This window comes from Sceloporus occidentalis, unplaced genomic scaffold, assembly GCF_023333645.1.
Source record: "Sceloporus occidentalis isolate IW3139 unplaced genomic scaffold, rSceOcc1.0.p SCAF_5, whole genome shotgun sequence".
Lineage (NCBI taxonomy): Eukaryota > Metazoa > Chordata > Lepidosauria > Squamata > Phrynosomatidae > Sceloporus > Sceloporus occidentalis.
Window position 1 is genome coordinate 80,733,040 of NW_028316985.1, and position 23,638 is coordinate 80,756,677.

Here is a 23,638-nt window from a genome sequence, read left to right on the forward strand (position 1 = left end):
ACATTGTCTATTCCAGGAACAATGTAGCAAGGCTGTTGTTGGTTTTTTACTGTACTGGAAACCAGATTAGGTTAAAAACATATACAAATTGTGATTGTGGTAGGACCAGATTACTAACTGCTGTTTCCTGTATTAGGAGGGAGTGGAAATGCTACATAACTGTCACAGTACTGCATTAACTTCAGTTAGGAAATACTACATAGATGACAATCAGTGTGCTTATCTTTGGACAGTACTCACGCCAAACTAGATGTACAGTGGGCCCTTGTTATACGCTGGGGTTTGGTTCCAAGATCCCCCATGGATAACAAAATCCGTGTATGCTCAAGTCCCATTAAATATAATGACATAGTAAAATGGTGTCCCTTATAAAAAATGGAAAATCAAGGTTTGATATTTGAAATTTATACTTTTTTAAAACATTTTCAAACCGTGGATGCTTGGATCAGTGTATTAAAAATCCGTGTATAAGAAGGGCCGGCTGTATCAATATTGAAAAAATTAGAAACAAAGTGAATGAGGATTTTTCTAAAGGTGCAAATAGAGGTGGGGAACCCAATCCTGAACTCTAAACCGGCAGAATGGCAGAAAGTTTTGAGACTTTGGCCCTAATGACCAAAGCTTCTACAAGCACACATACAGTTGCTTTCCTTCTAAAGCAAACAGACCCTGAAGGGGCAAAGGTGTATTTAAAACACACATAAACCTGCAAACAAACACACTTAGGTCCAAGTCTGGGATTAGGACTGTACACTCTCTTGTAGTCCCATAATACAACCTAAAAGCCTGTTGTGTGGGCTGGGAAACTGTCTGCATCCATTTTCTGGCACAACTGAGGGCTATAATAAATGGAGATGTAAAGAAATCTCCAGTTCTGCTGGCACCAATGGGTACAGAAATGTACCACTGACTCTCCTTCAGTTGACTGCTATTGATTCAAAGTGTGCCATTCACTTAATACATAATTGTACAAAGCATGTTGCAATTAATTTGTTCCATCGACACAACAGTTCTTTGCTATAACAGTACACATTACCTGCTCTGGCAAGAACCTGATTGGCCTGATCGCTCACAAGCTGTGTGATTCGGGCTCTGAGTGCATCAATAGTCTCTTGCATGGCCTTTATCCTGACTCGCAGGTTGTTATTTTCTGTTTGTAGCATGGCGTTTTCATGAAACATGTCATTAATACTTTCAACACCTTCCTCATCTATAATCCTTTTACCCTAAGAGAAGGTAAATATAATTATTATTTTCTCACTTGCCAAGGCCCAGTCCTAACAATTTTTTAAAATTGAAATCTAGGCGCCCTGTCAATTTAGTATTTCAGCTGACTCCCAACAGGAAGACTATAATTTCTTTGGAATGCACAGCTTAATCCGACTGTGAAATGTTCTTAGTATATGACATCAGGGTGGGGGGGGGGGGATCAGAGATACAACATTTGTCAGGTATGCACTTAAGAAACTGCTTATAAATATCTAAGAATTGTCTCAAACAATGGTGATGCAATGCAATTAATTTCAGTTAGGGAACTATATAGAAGATCCCAAGCATAGGGATTCTGTGCACAATGATTTTGTATTCTTAAAAATAAAATAAAGCTTCATCAAACATTTGGAACCAAAATTAACTATGTCACAAGAATACCAAGTTTCTAATACATGATATAATTCCACAGTGCTATCCCTTCCTTCATGTTCTTCCAACATATATTTCATAGGAGGCCTGCAAAGTTTTCAAACTGACTGAGTTCTGACAATATGTAGAGAGATCTTGTAGCACCTTTGAGACTAACTGAAAGAAAGAAATTGGCAGCATGAGCTTTCATAAACTTCAGTCTACTACCAAAGTCTATGAAAGCTCATGCTGCCAACTTCATTCTTTCAGTTAGTCAAAGGTGCTACAAGATCTCTCTATGTACTGATTCTACAGACTAACACGGCTATATCTTTGAGTTCTGACAGTAATCTTAAATAAATTTACAATTTTGTAAATACATTTAAGTCCAGAACGTCTGCAGACATTTAATATTTGATGGGAAAGTGTGTAACAAACATCAGTCTTGTCTTTAGCAATACATTTAATAAAACCACTTGTACAATCATTTAGATGCTATATCATTTATGTAATTTAAACTGCATAGAAAAGGATTAAATGCCACCTGTATACTATACAATAGTTATTGTATCACTTTGATTATAATTTTGCAGAAATAAATAGCTAAGTCATTGTCTACCAAATGCATAGAACTGCCCCTGAAACCTAAGTCAACAAAATAATCTTTTGCAGATGAAGTTTCTCTGGGGGCTTTCAAGCCTCAGACAACTCTGGATTAGGTTCCAGAATTAGCTAACTGTGAATCCAATCCAGAACAAAGCAGCTATTCACTCAATCCGAAGTATGCTGAGCAGGGGAGGGGTGTTAAACCATGGTATGGGGAACAAATACAACCTCTAGGCATGACTGGCAACAGTGGGGGTGGAATCAGAGTTTGGAAGAGATAATCTCGCAGAACCCCCCCCCCCCCAGCTAACATGGCCATGGAGACTGTCTTGGAAATTATGAGAGCTTCAGTTAATTCTTTCATTCTCTGCCACAAGGGGGGGCAATGAAGCTACTGAAAGAGGACAACCCCCTCAAAGCAGTGATTCCAAAAATAGACAAATACAATTGATGAAAAAATATGTAAACTTTGACAAATTTTACCGTTTTATACTCCATGAGTTCCATCTGAAGCCGAGTAATCTCACTCCTCAATGCATTAATTTGTTGGCTAGCTCTGTCTTGATTGACCACCACTTTGTTCTTGATATTTCGTGCTCGATTTGCATACTTCAGAGTGTTCAATGTTTCCATGAAATCTCTGTCTGAAGGACTTACACATGCTATCATGACTGTCTGGCTGCAAAATGAACACAATTCAATTTTATTACTCAAGGAAAACTCTCCAATTATGCAAGAATAATATGCTGGTACTGGTACAGAAAGAGAAAGAAAGAGAGAGTACAAAAGTGTATTGACATATTATGGACACAAAAAAAAGTCTCCAGAATGTATTACACACCCCCTACTGCTACTGCCAGAAAATTCTGTCTTAAAAGTAAAAAAAATGTTGAACACATCAGAAACTACAGGTGTACTGGCTGATGAATACTGAATACTCAATACTGAAAATGAGAACCAACCTCCTACATTTATGCCCTTATAAAAGCTATTGAAGGGCAGCTGTAGCTGGCAGTACAACTATGAAGACATGTACAAATTTATCATATTAAACTATTTAAAATTTAGCCATATCCTTAAGAAGGCCATCCAAGCAATAAAGGGAATGTATTTAAATTCGCACAAACAGAATCGACTCCAGTGTTAACCAAAATACATCAACAAATATGGAAAACAAAACAGTGGCTAAGAGTTTGGAAACAATCTATATACATCCCCAACCACAAAAAAGGAGACACAAAAGATTGCAGCAACTATAGGACCATAGCATTCATTTCCCATGCAAGCAAAATTATGCTCAAAATTCTTCAGGATAAACCCCAATCATACATGGAGAGAGAAATCCCAGAGGTACAAGTACTGTTCAGGAAAGGAAAAGGCATTAGGAACTACACTACAAACATACAAATGTTAATGGAGTGTACCAATAATTCCAGCATAAAATCACCATGAGCCTTATAGACTATAATAAAGCCTTTGACTGAACCGATCACAAAAAGCTATGGAAAGCTCTTTAAAAAATGGAAGTGCCACTACATTTGATACTCCTGATGAGAAATCTGTACTTAAGACAATAGGCTCCTGTTAGAACAGAATAAGGAGAAACAGAATCGTTCCCAATTGGCAAAGGAGTCAGGCAAGGATGCATTCCATCATTCTATTTGTTTAACTTGTACACAAAAAAATATCATATGAACAGCAGGTTTAGACTCAGAAGAAAGAGGGGTGAAGAGAGGAGAAAGAAATATCAAAAATCTACGAGATGCATATGATACCATATTATTAATGGAAAACACCATAGACTTGAAATAATTACAAAGGAAACTTAAAGAAGAAGTGGTAAGGCAAGTTTACTGTTAAGATTGGCTTACTTTTGAACACAATGCAAATAAAAATAATGACCACAAAGTATCTCCATAAATTCAACCCAAACAATAAGAAAAATGAAATAAAGACTTTCTGTACCTTGGATCAAATATTGATCAGAATGGAGACTGCAGTCAAGAAATAATAAGAAGACTAGGAATGGAAAGGACAACTATGGAAGAACTAGACAAAATCATAAAGAGTAAAGATATACAACTGAGCACTAAAGTCAGATTCCTGCAAGCTACTGTATTCCTCATCACCATTTATGGATGTGAGAGCGGGACAGTAAATAGAAAGAAAATCAACTCATTTGCTAGAGCTAAGGATACCATGGAGGGCCAAAAGGACAAACACACAGGTCCTAGAACAAATCAAGCCTGAACTTTCCCTGGAAGCCACGATGATGAAACTGAGGCTATCACACTTTGACTCCATCATGAAAAAGCATGACTCACTAGAAAAGATGATAATGCTAGGAAAGGTAGAAGGTCATAGAAAAAGAGGAAAATTGCACATCAGATGACTAGACTCATCTAGGGAGGCCATGGGCCTGAATCTGCAGAACTGCATGGGGTCTTGGAGATGTCTCATCCACAGGGTCGCCATGAGTAAGGATCAACTTGAGGGCAGTTAACAACAACAACAACAACAAATTTAGCAAAAAGGCATTTGAGTAGCAACAATGCAAATGTAGACAGTTATTAGGATGGAGAGAAAGAATAACAGAAATGTGCACTTATGTTGTAAATCAGAAATGTTGATCGCTGGAATACTACCCAAATTTAATAACAGATTATAAACCTTCCAATGACAATCCATAATTAAATATGGAAAAAGCTACTTTGTGGAATTAGTCATCCAATGTCCCAGTGCACGTCTTCCCATTTTTCCCTGCTGCTATGGCTTTCAGGTTTTCCAAGATTATCTTGTTTTTTGTTGTTGTTGTTTTGCTTACACTGCACTGCATTTTGTGCACAACACTGCACAATACATTTTGTGACCTTTCCTTAAATTCTCCATCCTTCTTTTAAACAAAATTACATTATGGCTCAATGAAGACAGTTTACACAACCATACTATTAAACTGCATACATCTGTATATACATTACCTCAATAACACTAAAATTTGTAATAGCTGGAATAAAAATATCTGAAATTTAGAGCATGTATTTAGTTTAGCTTAATATTTTTACCACATTTTCCCCCTAAAATAATAATAAAAAAACTTGTACAATATAAAAAAATTGTATTCTGCATAGTACATCTGAGTGCTCTTTTAAATTCGGGCTCATAGAAGTATAAGCCAACAGAACATAGCCCCTATCCTATAGTTTCTATCTGGTATCTGCAGATTTGCACTTTCCACTAGCACTGCCAAACTAGAAAGCCATTTTTGTAAAGCAACACTTCTTTCCTATTATCTCCTGCACTCCCTGGGAACTAGGGAGAACCAAGGAAACCTGGTAGCCCCATGTGCCATCAGGCTTCAACAGGACTCCTGAAACAACTGCAACAAAAGGAGCCCCGGGAGCCATTCCTGTGATGAACTTATGAATTTCTAAAGCAGTGGAGTGGAAAAAAAAGACACCTGCACATTATCTATTGGCAGATCCAAGGGACCCTTGCTTCTAAAACCAAAACCACAACAGAATTGTACCAGGCCACAACAAACTGGAGAAAACAAGGCCACAATGTTATTGATTACAGCTGCCCATAACATTAGGAAGTTGGCTTATATGCCCTCATACTGGACCTGAGAGAAAACTTCCTGTCTTTTCCCCCAAGTCCTGCCCACCAGCCAAAAAACATCAATTCCCACTGGTTTGAGGTTCCCACCATTTCTCCAGACCCTGAACAAAGGTGCTCAGCCTTCTTGGAAGAAGATGGATCCCAGCAGTGCAAGTTCAGTTCAGTTCAACTTTATTACAGTCATAGACCAACACACCAGCAGTTCAAGGAAATGGCACTGCCTGATCCATCAAGCTGCCCAAGGTTGCAAATTCACCGGATGGTGAGTCGAGAAGGATGCTTCCCTTCATGTTAAATTTTAAGAACACTAGATCTCTGTGCCCAAACTAATGTCTTTTCAAAGGCTATGTTTTTAAAAAACTTATTATAAAAACCCTCTGTTTTAATAATGTATCCAAATCAGAGAATAAATGCATATCAAAGTGAGTATTCCATTTAGTAGATCATTTACTTGTCCTGTATTCTGGTTTCAACATCAGATTTTCTGTTCAATGGATCTTAAAAAGGGTAGGTGCCAATTTCCTCATTTATTTTGACAGAAATTTCTCAGATTATCCATAATACAAGGATGAATTGTGTCACAATTCTTTTTTCCTCCAGTGAGGAGGAAAATTACTGTTTTAATCAAGATACACAAAGATCTATATAAATCTAACCTAGGTTTTACATTTTATTGTATTGATATACTTTAGCCTTAGCAATAGCAAGTTAATTATTCTTTTAAAATCATTCCTTTTTAAAATAGGGTTCAATACAATCTTGAATACGTTCTTGCCCATACCTGTTTCCTCCGAGAGAGTCTTGCAATAGTCGTGTTAACTTTGAATCTCTGTATGGGACATGAGTAACCTTCTTACTCTTATCTCCCAGTGCACTTATTACATTGCCCAATGCCAACTAAAGAATATTAAAAAAAATCAATTAAAAATCAAACAAGTAAAAGCAGACATTGACACAATTACAAATGTTATTGTCAAGAGTTGGATGCACCAGAAAGGGTGTGTGAGTCAATGCACATAGAAGAAATGTACATCATTTTTTTAGCTACAATAATTCTCACTGCTAACAAATCATGCCACTGTTCAGTTTTAGAAGTGGCTTGCCTACTGAGGCAGGGGAAACAGAAAAGCTTCACTATACACACTGTTCCTGCCTACAAATGTATGATTGTTTTATAGATCCTGATTCCTGACACTTGTCATTTTCAGTATTTGGGTTTGCTTTGTAAAAATTGACCTACAAAAACAGTTTTAAATCATAATTGTCTTAATTTGATATACTGTAAGGCAGCCCAGTAAGTTTTAACAACTCAAAATTATATTACATTAAAATATGATGATGCTTCATATAAAGCAGAGGTGAAGTACCTGTGGCACTCCATATATTTGTGTATTTCAGTTCCAATTAGTCCTATCTAGTATAGCCAATGACAAGGCATTGTGGGAAATGTAGTTCTGCTACCTTTACAGGATCACAGGTTCCCCATCCAAGATACATAGGAATTATCCTTTAGAATTGTGGGGAAGGAGAGATGGTGTTTTAACAGACCAATTCAGTTACAGAAAAATGATGACTGGCCTCACATGCAAAATAAATAAACCTCGTGGCCAGCAAAATATCAGCATATTTATTTACTAGATTATATATGTATAGGAAGATATACCCACAAGTATGGGAGGTACAATGGAGCAAATAGCTGAAAAATACAATTGTATGTGACAATTTTAGGGAAAACATAAATATTACACAAGATGAAGGCACAGTGCCTATTCATAGGAATGGTAATAATCCTAGCTTTGCTATAATCATCTTTGCTTTGCTGTGTTTACTTACATCTTCAGGTGCAACATGAACAATGATTAACTAGGCTTAAGGAATTAGTTGGTGACTGCAAGACTGTGTGCACTCCACATTTCCAACCCCACCCTTCTAGTGAATGAATTCCCAATAAACATGGTTTGTCATTTAATATGCAACCACTGCATGTTCTTCAGAACTTGCTAAGTTAGTCCAGATCAAGGATTTAACACAGGAATTTGAAGGTACTTTGCTAATTTTAATTAGAGAACAAGCAGTTATGCTATCTGCATTAAGCTAGCAACAATTGCTACAATTAGAATTACAGATATACTGGGTTTTTAAAACTGAATATTTAGTAATACCACATTTCCAAGAAAGCTCTAAAATGAAATAATTGATAAAATATATTCTAGTTGCCATCGCTTGCTGGTCCTGCTGCAACCAATACTCCTCCTTACTATATAATTATAGTAGCAGTTGTATTTGGCCAAACAAAGGGCACAAAATGCAACACACCAGCATTCAAAGGTAACTGGCTTCTTCATCAAAGATGCCAAAAAAAAAAAAAAATCATACAGGAGAAAATATGTGATGGATGTGGGGTCAGAGGCCCACATTTTGTTTGAAATATTTGTTAAGGTCATGTTTAAAAGTGGTCTCAATTGAAGGCTGATGTAGGTAAAGGCCCCCCTTCTTGGCCATAGAGGGACTGATGACAAAGGGAGCAGAAGAAATGCAATATAATTAACCTGAGATACTTAATGCTGTGCATTAAGTATCTCAGGTTCAAGGAATCTTCCAATTAACAGTGTTTACTGGCAAGGCAGAACAAAAACTTAAACTTACTAGTCCACAGTTGATAGAAATGCCTTCTTTCGCTCTCTCTCCAGTGGCTCCTGTACGTTTTAATCGTTCAGACCCTGCCAGGTCCACAAAATGAAACTTGGCCGTAAGAGTTTCAAACTCATTCAGCTCTGATGACTCTGATATTATTCTATTATCTGTCATGTTGTCCTATGGTGAAAAAGTAAAATCTATAAAATTACAGTTAGAACTTTAAACAAAAGCTCCATTTAAAGCCACAATATATTTAGAAATCCAGAAAATGAACTCTGTAACATATGGACAGCATTCAATCATTAGTTTTATAAAAAGTAATACCATAACTTTCTGTTTTCCCATTACATCTTATTACCTTCTTCAACATCTTGGACAGCTCTTTTTTCTCCTTTACAAAAAAAGGACTTTCCAAGGAACCTGAGCTGTTAGAAATGTCTTAACATTATGTATATTTAGCTCTTAAGAATATCACTTTTGTTCCCTTCCAAGCAAAAAGAGGAGTAGAAAGGAAAATTAGGGAAAAAGTAAAATCACATCCAGAAAGACATTGACTATGCATTACTTCAGCACTATTTTCTCCACAGATCCAATTATGTCACCTTCATCCTTAAACAGTGAGGTGTTGATCCACCAGGAACTACCAGTTTTGTTTTCTGTTGTGACCCAGATGATTACAAGTTAAAGAAACATTTTACACTGGTGGCCTGGTAGTACCTATGATTGAGAAATCTCTCAACTGTTAGATGTCTCAGCATCACACTAAAAGTACAAGAAAGTGTTTAGCCCAATAATACTGATTTATTTTAAGTTGAACATAATAGTCCATGGCATTCCCCTGCACTCATGGTGACAAAGAGATTTGTCCTGAACATTTGAGGCAAGCCAGCAATACAGATTGGAAGACAGTGCACTGAAAAATAACAAAAAGAACAGTTTTTAAGCATGTTAGAATCTGGAATTATGTGTTATACATGTTTAACAACCATGTTTTAGGGGACATCACACTCCTCAGACCTCATTGTGAGGGGGACACACAGCTCCCGAGATGTTGTTGAGCTGCAGTTTCCACCAGTTTTGGCCAGCATAGCCAACGATGAGGGACTTACTGTCCAACAACATCTAGTGGGCTGCAAGATTTTCATCCCTGTCTTAAACAACTTTCAGCTTTCTTAAAAACCTCCTGCCCTGAGATGAAGAGAACCTGTACTACTTTCAGCTGTCGTTAAAGAAAAAGAATGTGGAATACTTGTCAATCTACATTTCAAAAAAGGCTGACCAAAACTTCATGCAGTTAAGTATATTAAGGAATCCCTTCTACTCAGCAAATTCAGAATCTACTGAAATTCAGAATCTACTGAAACGTGGCCTCAGCCTCAATTACCCTGATCACTGATCTCCAAAACCTTGCAAAACCTCCTGATAGGTGTTACAGATATTAGCAGAATTTACTCCTAAATGGTGTAATGCTTACTCATCACCTATCAGGAAAAATGCTTTCTGTTGACTACACTACATAGAACTATAGAGTTGGTGACTGGTTGGTTGGTGGGTGGGTGAAACTGAGTTGCTGGAGATGTGTCCCCTGGGCTCCTATTTGCCTTCGAAGAGCTGGAAGGATCAGTACCATTGTTTATTTTTTTCATTGCACTCCAGATATGTGAAGCTTTGAAGCTTTGGTCTTTGACTATTTGCTTGTCTTAAAATGTCCTTTTGAGTAGGGTGTTGGAGGGTGTTTCATGGGGCAAGTGCTATAAAACACTTTTCTGGGAGTAAGAACTATTGAATTAAGTAGGAATCACATCTGAGTAGACCTGTATAAGACTGCATCATATGCCAATCGTACATCCAATTTCATGGAAATTAATTTTTTTCAATGATATAGCAAATTAGATGGGGCAGAGGCAACACATGTGAGGGCTGAGGTAACTGCTCAGATATGAACCCAATCCAATGGGAATAAAGTTGGTGATTGAAAAAAGATAAAGGCTATTTGATTATGCATATATGCACATGCATGGCGTGAACCAACCCTCACCCACAGCTGGTGTGGTCATGAGACCAGACATAAACCAATACTGGGGATACATGCACACCCCTAGTACTAATGTGGCTAGGGGACTGTGCAGACCAGCCATTAAGACCAGCTTGGGGGTAAAGTCGGGGTGTAGCATCCATATGACAAACACCCCAACTCTGCCCCATGGAGGTGTGATGCCGCGCACTGCTCTACACGGCGCACAGCATTACAGTGCTCCTCTGGTGCTGTATTTACACAATGCAGCACCAAAGGAGTGCCTTAAAGCCACAGCGCCACACCTATCATACCCTTTCAGGAAACAAAAGGAGCCACTTTTTGCAGCTCCTTTTTGTACCCTGGAAAGGCCAGATTGGGGCTGCAGCATGCTGTTGCTGCGGCCCTGATCCACACAGCTGCAGGCAGCTGCACGCTACACCTTAGGAGCAGTCTGCACAGCCTCTAGTACTCCCAGATTCTCCAGGCAGCATAGGCACTCTGGGCTCTGGTGTTATGCTGTTAATATGGTACAGAGGTTTGGGCTACTACGATAACCCAAGAAGATTTTGACTATGTGGGTAGAGTTAATGGAACAACTCTCTCTCTTCCAACATTGATCCAGAGGTACAACAATGATGGCCACAAGAGTAGAGAGACACAGATAATCTCATATCACACCTTGGCATCACAGGAAGGTGTAGCATTCCTGCAGATTCCACAGAACCAATGTAATGTGGGACAACAGCATGTGAAAAAATGCTTGGGTTCCATACTGGGATAAAGGTGGGATTTATTAAATCAATCACTCACTCAAGCAACAAAAATTGTTCTGGCTACAATTCCAATAACACTCACCTAGCCTTCACAAACTCCAAAGTTATTTCCAAGTGTGTCTCCTGCTCCCACCCACACCCAACACGTTTTTTTCAACATAAAAAAACCCATCAAACCTTAAGATACTTACTGCATCAATTTGAGAACAAATTCTAGTTTGACATAAGTGGACGGTGAAGATTGCATGTGAGCGGGAGCTCTGGACATTCATTTGAGTGCTGGCAGTGGTTCGAGATAAAGCACCCAGCTTTAAACATTGCATCATCTGTATAACAATAGAGGGGAAGTGCTAAAGATTGTTTTTATTTTTTCAAATGGGCATGTGAATCACAAGCCTAACTACTCTGAAGATTAGAATAATAAAGAAACATATTATTTTCACATTTCTTTTTCAATTCTCTGAAACACATACAAAATTTCATGAGGCCTTCAAAGCATACGCCTCTAAACAGCTGAAAATACACCTGCTTCAAAAAAGGCTATTCGGTGCATTTTTGAAAAAGCTTCTAAAGAAACTATTGTGATCAATGCATCTCCATGCTATCAAGTTACAGAAACTATATGTCAACTTAGTAGAGAATTAATAATTAAGACGTGCCTGGTATTTTAATCTTGCAGAAGATACTCAGAGAAATGCACATGCCCAAAATTGGGAGAAGTAAATGATGATGAATCTCAAAACCTATCAAACTGGGCTAAGTCCGTGGACTGCAGAAACTGACCTGCTTTCACTGAACAGAATACCGCTTTATGTTGTTATAGTGACCAAAGGCATGCTGGCAGAGTGTGCCTTTGTATTGTTTCTCCTTCTGTTCCCTGTAAAAGTGCTCTGAATATTTAATGCCACAGCAGTAACAGCCAGAGAAACAGTATAATGAGAGGTGAGCCAAAACACTGGAGAGTGAGTTTTGCTGGTCTCAAAGGTTCAGGGAAAAAAAACCTAGGAGCAAGCAGCCTCATCTCCTATCCTTTTCTTGTTGTGCACTTCAAGCTGTTTCCAACTTCTAGTTACCCTAAGGTGAACCTATCATGGGGTTTTCTTGGCAAGTTTCTTCAGAGCAGGGTTGCTATTGCCATCCTCTGAGGCTGAGAGACTTTGCCTTGCTCAAGGGAGTTTATCAGACAAAGGAAATTGGAAGTATAATCCAATGGCAATCTGAACACAATCATGGGGTTTCACGTTATTGCGTGATAGACTACCACACGCAATTTCAGGCAATGGGAAGCCAGTCTGAACGCAATCATGGGGTTTCACGTTATTGTGTGATAGAGTACCATATGCAATTTTGGGCAATGGCAAGCTATTTTCGGGCAGTTCGGATGCAATTCGAATTCACATAAATTCGCTGAACTTACCCTACTTTCTTTTCATTCGAAATTAAGAGAAATTCCTCCCGTGTGATAAACTCCAAGGTCACCCAATGAGTTTTGTAGTTGAACCCTGGTCTCCAGAATCATAACCCAGTACTCAAACCACTACACCATGGTGGCTCATTTATGCACAACAGAAAAGTATCAGCAGGCTCATGGAAAAGTGGGTAATAAGGGAAACAAACCCTAATTCTATCTAATGAAGGACTGAACCTATCCAGTAGACATACTTTTGGGAGATGAAAAGCTAGAGAAGAAGAGGAATCATGGAGGATCTAGAAAAACTGAAAAGCAGAGTAGCATATAAACCCTTCATCACATATTTTAAAATGTATCTACTTTTAGTTATTTGTATGGGGGATTTGTGGGTAGTGGTACCTCCGATTCTGCATTCACATTCCGTGTTGTGACTCCCACTGTATATATTCCTCCTGCTGAATCTTCATGAATTTTGATATTTGATTTTTTGTTCTTTGAATCAATGTCACGTGTTGTATCAAAGAGATCAAGTATTTCTTCATTGTAAAGCTAATTTAAAAGAAAAAAAGACAGTATAATTAGGATGCACAATTAAGCTCAGCACAACTTAAGATGAACAAAATGATGCAGTTTTCTTATGACAGCTCTTGGTTAAAAGACTAATTCAAAACAGAGACATAAAATTTCCAGAAAATTTTAAGCCAGGGGTGGGTGTTTTTGGAGGAGAATGGGAAAAACATACATTTTCAGAAAAATGGGGAGGATGAGACTGGTATCCTTTCCAGTCTGAAAGTCACTTTCTTACTTTAAATCAAAAAGTATGATATATAATTTAGACTGGCATAAAATAATCATGTTTAGTAAATGAAATGTACCATTTATTTGGACAATAACTACAAACTGAATTGTTTTACTTTTTGCTACAAATGGAGTTACAAGGTCCTGGAATTCAAGGAACCTTCTCAGTTTTGCCAGTTTATGAAAAACAGGCAAAAATAAAAACAAAAACCGAAGTAGCCATTACCATTAGTAAAAGCGACAAAATTATTTTGTCTCCTCTAGGTCTCTATAGTGTCACACTGACATAAAACATTCATTCCCATAAAAAGAACTAAAATACAACAAAAAACCAAGACTAGCAGCTGCAACGATCAGACCTTGTGCATTGTCTCATATAAAAGTATTACTGTCGATCATTTTTAGAAACAATTTGGGGGAAGTAAATATATGACAACCTTGTCTTAAACATTGTCTATAACCTTCAAAAAGAATATTCTAGAATCCATTTTCCCCCAGTTTTTCCAGAGGGAAAAGGGGCTTTGGGGGGGAATGAAAAAAACTTCCCCACTCCAGAATTTTTCTAGCCCCCTGTCAGGTTTTCACCATCTTTAATACAAAATACAATTAAGTTACAATAATAACTTGCTAATAAAGTTATACAAAACAATGAGATCAACATCATACTCCCAATCCACAATCATCATCTGGGAAATCATCAGTTTTGCTCTTCATATATTTTTAAAATTCTGCTCATTTACACTGACTTAAAGTTGCTGAATATAGAATATGAAGCAAGAGACATCACATCATACTCTTCTGCAGTATGAGAGAGGTAAAAAGTATTTTGTCTGCAAAGATCAATTCATACATTACATTTCAACCATGACAATATTTGGGATGGGGGTGGGGAAGTGGAACTGAGGTTCACGTGCTACTGCTTTACATCTCCCTCCTATAAACACATACATCCTTAAGCAAATAACTGAAAATGGCAGGCCCACACTTAATACAGGGTGGATCTTGACTTTGGGAGATTAAATCCATCTTTTTAAAAATCCAAGGCAAGGGCATAGCAACATTCTAACAGGACCTAATGGTCATAGATATGTACAGAAGGAGGGCATGAAAGGATGTTGTTAATGCTGGAAGGTCAGAAGATAGGTACAAATTTCTGTAAAGGCCTTCAGGTCCTTCACGTTCTGGAATTTTTCTACATGCCTTTCCCCCAAAGAACAATATAGTCATGCAAATGTTGTTCAGGACGTTTTCAAGGGAAATGCTGAAGCAGCAGGAGAATTTCCTTAATCAGCTCTTGACTACGTAACTGCAAGCAATAGAACAGAACAATGTTCCCAGCTAATGTTTATTCCTTCCCATTAACTTTGGAAGGGCACTCAATGCAATTTAGTTTTTTCATAGGCAGGGAAGCTATTACGTATGCAAGAATCAAATCCTCATGGGGACTATGAAAGCCTTTTCTATTTGAGGCTTCTTCAGTCTGCAGTTTGGAGGCTAATATGGCAACATCTCTGAACTAAGCAGCAGGGTCTTTGTTGCAGAATTATCAACCTATGCTGCTTTACACTTGACCCTAATGAAAAGTGACAAAAACAAAACACCAGAATAAAAAAAAACTAGCTTGGGGCTGAAAAGTAGAAACAATGCTTTGTTAATACAATGCAACTAGAAAAGGTCTCTAAGAAATGAGAACTAAGTAAAGGCGGGATACAGACCGCCCAGAAAGGGTGGTCTATCCGCACCTTGTTTTGCTGCACCAGGGAGCTGTAGCGGACAAACCCGCTTTGATCTGCAAAGGAAAAGCGGGCTATAAATAAACAGTTTATTATTAGTAAACCGCACGGCTCCATCGTGCAGCAAAAACAACCCGCAATAAGCGGGTTCTTTCTGTGGCGCCATTGTGATGCCACAGTGTGCCAATGGTGTACTCGCGGTGTCACAATGACGCCGGGATGCGCAGATGCTAAATGTCCGTCACGTCAAAATGGTGGCGCCCGTGTGTACAGGGTGCCGCCATTTTGACACCCTTGTCACATGCTAGAGGTGAGGCACATATGGGCATTGCACCCTTGGCCAACCCCTAGCACGTGATGAGGGCACACTTTAGGCCCATCTAGATCGGGCCAAATTTACTGTTTTATGCTGAGAAAGGAGAAGAATGTTTCATAACTGTTGTGAATGGAAAAAAAATTTTTGCATATTCAATGTTGAGTATTTTGTATTGTTGACCCTTGGTATCTACAGGGGATCTGTTTTGGAAGTGCCCCTCGGACACCAAAATCTGCAGATGGTCAAGGGACAACTGGACTGAAGTCTTCCCTCCCTCCCTCCCTCCCTCTTCCTTCCTTCCCCTGGTCCCTACCCCTCAAAGGCTTCTGCTCTGGGCTTGGCTTTGGGGGCACTTCTAAGGCAGAGGTTGGAGCTCTGTCGGCCAGAAGGAGCCAGAGTCAGGGTCAAGGCTTGGGTCTCGGAGCCCCCCCATCCCCCAGCCCCAACACCAGGGACAGAACCTTTAGGCTCTAAGACCCAAGCCCTGCCCCCAGTTCCAGCTCCCTCCAGGGCTCCAACCTCCACCTCCAAAGCCAAGCCCAGGGAAGAAGCCCCAGAGAAGGGATGGAGGACTTCAGTGCAGTTGGCTCCAATGACGGCATGGCTGGGTGCAGATGCCGCCATTGGGGATAACACGTGCTTGCCATCAGCAGATGCTCAAATCCACAGATGGCAAGTCCACCATACACACATATAACTATGACAATGAAATTCATTTCAGTTCCAGATTATAGCACAACAAAATGCGGAAATGTCAGAGGAGTAGGGAGGAACACTCCTGCAAGACAAAGTAACTACAACTGAACACAGCTATTCTTTTAGTTAGTGACTAGGAAGTACAAACACAGATTTTATATATTTGCTCATTCTATATATTTGATATCTCTTTATAAAACACACACACACACACACACACACAGACTGGCAGAACTGTTTTATTTTGTTTTTGTTTTTTAAGAATGTCTTAGAGGGTTATCTTTTTTTTTCATAGCAAGCATGTACATCCCTCTATTTCTCTGTCCTCAAACAAATTACTGAACCTAACATATTTAGGGTTGCAGTTTTCATTCAAAAGAAGATTACATGTTTTAGAGGTAAACCAGTTCTTAAACATTATTAGTTGAAACACTTAAAGGCTGAAGTACCTTTTGTAAATTAGTTTGGTTTGTTTGCAAGTGTTTGGTTCTCTACCTTCTATCCTCCCTCCCCCCATAGCAAATGATTAACACCAAAACCATTCATACAGCGAACTTCGACCTAAGGGGAACCAAAGGGTTTACCTTCATATTGTGTGGTTTGCATACCCATCTGTTCCTCGACAGTAGATAAATATTAGCCAGAAAGCTTTAATACTGTACTTAAGAGTGACAGTCCAACTAGATTTATTATTTTGTTTCTAATTTGGCACAAATGGAATACCTGTCCATTTATCTGCACCAGGAGATAGGTAGTTTTTGCAGTCTATAATTTTAGTATCTTGGCTGTTGTTAAAATATACTATTATGCAGAAAGGCATGTAAAAACTAACTTCCCTCAGAAGTCCAAATGTGGAAGTGGAAAACAGGAAAACAGGACACATTTCACTGTCCTTATTCAAGTACGTTGTCCCGTTAAGATAGGAGACAACTTACTGACTTGTATGAACAAGGGATTTTTCCTTGGCTTTCAAGCAAGCACTAAATAGCTTGTGTTTGCAAGAGTATCACCTGATGATGTTCCACAATATAAAAGCTTCTAACTCAAGATAAGGAAATTTAAATTTGTTTCCTATCCTCCCTGCCTAAAACAAATATAAAGATTAGCAGGATCCATTTAGAAGCAAGGCAAAAAGAGAATGCATGTCTACTAAGCTAACATTAGTTTTACCACCATTACAATCAGAAGTGCATATGTACTAATTAAGATCTACTAACAACTTAACTCAGGAAAATATTTGAAATGTGAAGGCTTACCTCTAAGAACTGGGCATTCACTTTAAATTCTGGTGGAGGAAGTCCTTGTTTAATAGCTGCATGCTTTTTTTCTTCAATACACCTGTACAAGTGTTTTACAGCACGTGGGATAATGCCCTGTTCCTCTTCCATTATGTTCACATCAAATCCAGTTCCCATTGTGTATGTTTTACCTGCTCCTGTCTGCATTTAAGAGACCTACCATCAGTAATATGCAACAAACATCTACTGCACTTATGCATAGTCTTACTTCATATTAAAGAGCACAAGTTATGGATACTGAAAGCTCAAGGCTGATGAAAAAACTCTTTGACTCCAGCAGAACAAAACAAATAACACAATGCATGCATATACATTAAAATCCATCTATAACTACTTTAAAACCCATAATTTAAAAATAAGCTGGATAGGCCTGCAGGAAGAGACTGGTCTTTACTGCTGATTTAAACTCAAACAGTGTCTTGAGCTGAGGAGTATCTTCCAGCAAGTAATTCCACAGTCCAGAGGCAGAGGAAGAAAATGTCCTCTGGGTAACAGTGAGCCTATTTTGGCTGACTAACATAGAGGTCAAGCAGACCAGCAGCTTGGAGCAACCTCTGGCTGCTCCAGTCCCAGTCACACCAATGACATAGGACCAGGCCAACCAGGGCAACCAGACGCTGCAGGCCCAGATGGGTCACCAGCAATGAGTGCTTTTTTGCACTCCTTTTGTTAGTGGCACTGGCCAACATTAGGTGGTCGCTGCACAGCTTTGGCCCAATCTGGGGAGATTGGCCCGAAGCTGGAGCTTTTGGCCCATGTGTTTTGGGCCATAGGTGTTTCCCAAAGGACCTGAGTGTACAAAGCAGATTATAAAGGTGTAGGTGTGTAGGTGATTTGGACCCAAACCATGTAGGGCCTCTAAGGTAATAACCAATGCTTTCTACTTTCCCTGGAAACTAATTGGCAGCCAGTGGAATGATTTTAATCTTGGTATAATATTAATATTGGTGGAATACTCCTGGATATACCACTAACCAATCTGGCTATTTAGAGGGTCAAAAAATGGAGTACATAATACTAACTTATTATTACTGAACAAGGATCCAAACACATAAATTGAGGAAATCAGGTGCCCAGTTCTATGTGTTTTATTAAGAGAAAAAGCAATTTCAGTTGCAATATAGCCCTAATTGTGAGTATCCATTGTCTGGAATTCCAAAATCCAAAATACTCCAAAATCTTCCATATGATTAACTGAGATAGAGACAATTTTTGTTTCTAATGATTCAGTATATATAAATTTTGTTTCATGTACAAAATTATTAAAAATATTGTGTATAAAATTAGCTTAAGGCTATGTGTATAAGTGAATGTTATGTTTAGACTTGGGTCTCATCACCAAGATATCTCATTACGTATATTAAAACATTCCAAAATCCAAAAAAATCCAAAACACTACTGGTCCAAGCATTTTGAATATGGGAGACTCAACCTGAAGTTATTTTTATAGATGTGGCCTACTTTTGACAACAAGAAAGTAGAGTTCCTTTCAGAACTATGACTATAATGGTGTGTGTGTGTGCAAGTGCCTTCAAGCCACCTTTCAACCTAGGAAGATTCCATGAATTTCACAGAGTTTTCTTAGCCAAGGAATACTCAGAGGTATTCTTTTTTTCTAGTTCCTTCCGCTAAAATATAGCCTACAGCACCTTGTATTCACTGGTGGTCTCCCATCCAAATACTAATCAGGGCCAGCCCTACTCTGCTTCCAAGATCAGACAGGTTCTAGTGCCTTCAGGGTATTTAGGCCAGAACATAACTATAATATTAGCTAAGTATTTTCATGATACTTTGAACTGTAGCTGCAACTAATCGCTTTTTAGTACATAATGGTAGTGAACTACTTTGGGCTCAAAGCTGTAACTACATCAATAGGTTTGTGAAAGGAACCTCCAAGCCCTACTCTGATTGAGATGGATCCTTTCCATTGGATTCACTACAATTCACATGAGGAGCCAGCATGGTATAGTAGTTTGGGCACTGGACTATGACTCTGGAGATCAGGGTTTGAATTCCAGCTCAGCCATAGAAATCCACCGGGTAATCTTGGGCAGAATCATACACACCCAGATCGTGGCAAAGGCAACCCCCATGCCCATCCAAAGAAAGCTGTCAAGAAAACCCCATGATAAGTCCCACTTAGGGTCACCATAAGTCTGAAATGACTTAAAGGCAAACAGCAAACAGCCCAAGTAGGATCAGCATATAGAAAGAACTTGTAGCACCTTTGAGACTAAATGAAATAAAGAAGTTGGCAGCATGAGCTTTCATAGATTTCAGTCTACTTCCTCAGTTGCTTTTGGTTCAAGTTCAAGTAGGAGTGTGTGCTTTCCCAAACTCTCTTGCTTCACTATTAACAGCCCAGCCATACTTGCAGGACGCTGCTGCTTTGCACTTCCATCTCAAATGTATCAAGAAATTATTATTTAAATGTTACTAACTTCTCACACATTGCAATCTACATATTTGTTTTCACCTCTGTCAAAATGTGAAATTCAACCCGCGCTTGAATGAAACCAATCCTTCCTTACAACTGCTTTTTTATTCACTTCAAAAAATGTTTGCCATGACTGAAAAGCAAACAGTTCATTTGGAAACATACACAATGCTTACCTGACCATAAGCAAACACAGTAGCATTATATCCTTCAAAGCAGCCTTCGATCAGTTTGTCTATGCACTGGACGTAAATTTCCTCTTGATGAGATTCAATATCAAACACATAATCAAAAGTGAAGGCTTTGTCTTTCCCCAGGAACACTTGAGGTTCTCCAGGTGTGACAGATGTGCAGATGTGGCATCCTTCAATTTTCTCTTTGGCTAGCTGAGGTCTGATTCTGTGAGGAGACAGGTGGAAAAAATCAAAAGGCTAAGCATTACATCCCTGGAAGCAAACAAAATACATATCTGCTTTTTTTAAAAAAAATCTCAATAAATTAAAAGCATCAGACTGATCAAAACACTACCTTTCACTTCCACCAAGGGACAAGTAGTACTATCCAAATCTTGATATGCTTTTCTGAAGTTCATTTGAATCCAAAAATGCCAGAACAAGCATGTGGCCAGGAAAGGTGTATCCAAGTCTCTAGTATACACCATCTATCTTTCAAATTGGCCTCTTGCTATTCTGAAGTGGCTACCTTAGTTAAAATTACTCAGGACAGACTCTTATGGAACTCAGTGGGACTTTTCTGTGAATGAACAAACATGTAACTCCTTACAGAAGTTATCCAACGATGAAATGACAGCAGAACAGAAAGCTCTCGGTCATTCACACTATTTTTAAAACTGCAGAAGCCTACAAAAGCAAACAACTTTGGCTTGAATAGACTTATCCCTGTAGTAACAAGGATAGGGAACAAATCATTCCAGTTTAGTTTACAAAACCCTAAGATGATGACAAAAAAAGAACAAATAATGTCTTCCCCACCCCCACAGTAGTTTGCAGGTGATAAATATCCCTTTCACATTTCAAAGGGAAAAAACATGTGGCTCATATGGTTCAATACTAGACTAACAATTGCAGCCTTCTTTTTGTAACCCAAATAGCAATTACAGCACTCTGTTTTCTTCGTACTGCAGTTTTCCTAATGTTTCTGAGTATTACAATACCTAACAGTCCTCATTTCCAACTTGACGATCTAAGAATACTGTACAAAATCTTTTAGTCACAATCCCAAACAGAATCAGAATAAACTGATGGACGAATAACAGGCTACATGCAAAAATGCATCAGTGCCAGCTCTACTTATTAGGCAAAGTAACCTCAGGTGGCAGTAAAGTGTTGAAGGAGAGATCCATGTGTTAGGCAGCCAGGCCTTTACTATCTAATACAAGGATTTTCAGTGAGCAGTACACACAGACACACCCTGGAGGACAGTGGAAAGATCCAGGGAGGTGGTGAGGGAAAAGGGGGCAGCAGCAGGACAGTGAAGGAAAAGGGGATGGCAGAGGGGCCTTCAATCAAAGTATGGTATGCAAGAAAGACAAGGGGAACCAGCAGCCTTTAGCACCATGGTGGTGATGAAGGTTGCATAAAACCTCTTTTCAGGCTCCCTTATAATGACTACAAAGCCTCAGTGATCACTTCATGTATGATGTCTCCTGCTCTTTGCCTGCTCACATGAGCTCACTCCTTTAGCCACGTCTTTCGCTAGTAGTAGCAGGAAACTCTCGCAAGCCTTGGGCACAGAGCATCATTTCTATGGTTCAGAGTGGCATCATTTTGTGACAGACTGACTAACTGGAGTGAGGAGTTCCAGCATGTGGCAGTGGGGGAGAAACAGCAGCAAAAAGGAGTGGGACCCTGCTTAACCTTTGTGAGCTTTGCTGGGACTTGGCCAGCAGACTCGAGCTGTGTTGTTGCTCCTGCTTTCTTTCATCTGACAGACCAAGAAAAGAGGTAGCAGAAGAAATTGGGGAGGGGATCCTTGAAGTTGTGTGGGGATGACATGTCTCTGAGGAAGGAGGGGGACAAGTATCTGGGGTTGACTCTTGGAAGGAGTCCTTTGCCTTGGAATGGTTCTTTCACTTTCCTGTCCATGCCAGTCTCATCCAGAGCATGTGGCCTCTGTAAGCCCCCTACACACACACTGACTGAACCCCTCTCTGCTCTGATGAAGAAGAATTAAGAGTCGTTCCTTGCCAGGGTCAAGCTTGTACCCTTGCACCTGATCATCTTCAGTGTAGCAACTAAACAGTAGGCTGAGCTGTGACCGAAAGGCCTCTTGCCCAGACTCACCTTTGCTGCAAAGTTAGCATGGGTGAGAAGCTTCTCAGTTGCTGCTCAGCCAACTGCTCAGTTTCTGACCCAAAGTGATAAGGTGCAAAGGGAGAATCAACCAAGATTGGTTATTTTTGAATATGTAGTAGAAGAGTAGACCTAATATCAAGAAATAGGCTGTTATGCAAGAGAAAAGGAGGCAGTAGCCTCAAAAAGTCTGGGGACCACTGGCCTAAGCAGATCTTCTGCTTGCTTAATGGTAAAGAATGTGTTCTATTTGCTGGTGTTGAAGAAAGATTAAACTGTCTATCCAATTGCTTTTTGTTCATAGGGACTATGGGAGGCACCATCTTGTTTATGAAATTAGACAACAAAATGCCATGGGCTAGCGCTGCTATGCACAATGGTGCCCTGACAATGGCAGACTGCTTTTCTGAGTAGAAGGCCGATCAGCAGGAAATGTGCTTCTCACTTTAACCCATCACTCCTGGAGCTGAATGATGGACATTCATGAGCAGAATTATTCATTTAGAATCTCCAAGCAAAAGAGTGACTTGAGGGACAAACAAGTAGGAAAAAATGGCTGGTGGGGAGAATATCCCTTCAGAACACGGTTCCTCTAAAACAGAACTTCATTAAATCTAGTTCCATGTGACATGATTTTGATAATTAAACTAATATTTGCATTTCAAAACCTTGAAAGAGAAGACTGTTTCTCAACATAGCTGTCTCTTTGTACTCTGGTACAACACATCAGATACCAGACACACTAGAGGCACAATGTTAGTCATTCTGAATTTATTTAAAATAACAAGACACATTTAAGGCGTGTGGGTGCTGTCCAATGAGCATCAATGAATCTTCTGCTATGGCAGCAGGGTTTGCATTTTCTGTAGACTGCAAATGTGCAGCTGATGGCCATTATTCCTGCTCCTTTCTTTTTGTTAGCAAATCATTAACCATTTTAAACATTTTACAACTTATTTCTTATTAACTGGCAACACAGGAAAACATCGAGGTACAATCCTAAATAGGAGAATGGAAAAATATAGCATACTTCATTTCACTTGTATTTCTCACCTGCACTATTTGAGAACAGTGCAGGACGTCCAAAGAGATAAACTGTTCATATAAAAAAAATGTCAGCCCACACAATAGAGTTTAATCTTATTTATAATTTTACTGCTGGTAAACCTCTTTACAAGATGATTTCAAGAGCCTATCCACTCTATCTGCTATAAGAGAGTTAGAAATACCTCACCTCTATTTGTAACGATATGTATTTTAAATGATTATTTAGTCAATGTTTTGTACTGATAGCGGTTTTAATGTTTTATTGAGTGTATTTTATATGAAATTGTAGTTTTTTATCTTGTAATGTTGTTTCTATTGT

At 39.0% G+C, this 23,638-nt stretch overlaps 1 protein-coding gene across 8 annotated transcripts in view; it reads right to left on the reverse strand.

Annotated features, from left to right (window-relative positions):
* Positions 1-23,638, reverse strand: part of KIF21A (kinesin family member 21A) — a 118,348-nt gene that overhangs the window by 59,784 nt on the left and 34,926 nt on the right. For all 8 annotated transcript variants that reach the window (XM_089524490.1, XM_089524488.1, XM_089524487.1 and 5 more), the window contains exons 2-9: positions 20,137-20,359; positions 17,482-17,664; positions 13,082-13,231; positions 11,463-11,597; positions 8,491-8,658; positions 6,626-6,741; positions 2,710-2,905; positions 1,037-1,226 (exon numbers count right to left, since the gene is read on the reverse strand). In XM_089524490.1, coding sequence (XP_089380616.1) covers positions 1,037-1,226; positions 2,710-2,905; positions 6,626-6,741; positions 8,491-8,658; positions 11,463-11,597; positions 13,082-13,231; positions 17,482-17,664; positions 20,137-20,359 — 1,361 coding nt within the window. The remainder of the gene's footprint in view (positions 1-1,036; positions 1,227-2,709; positions 2,906-6,625; positions 6,742-8,490; positions 8,659-11,462; positions 11,598-13,081; positions 13,232-17,481; positions 17,665-20,136; positions 20,360-23,638) is intronic.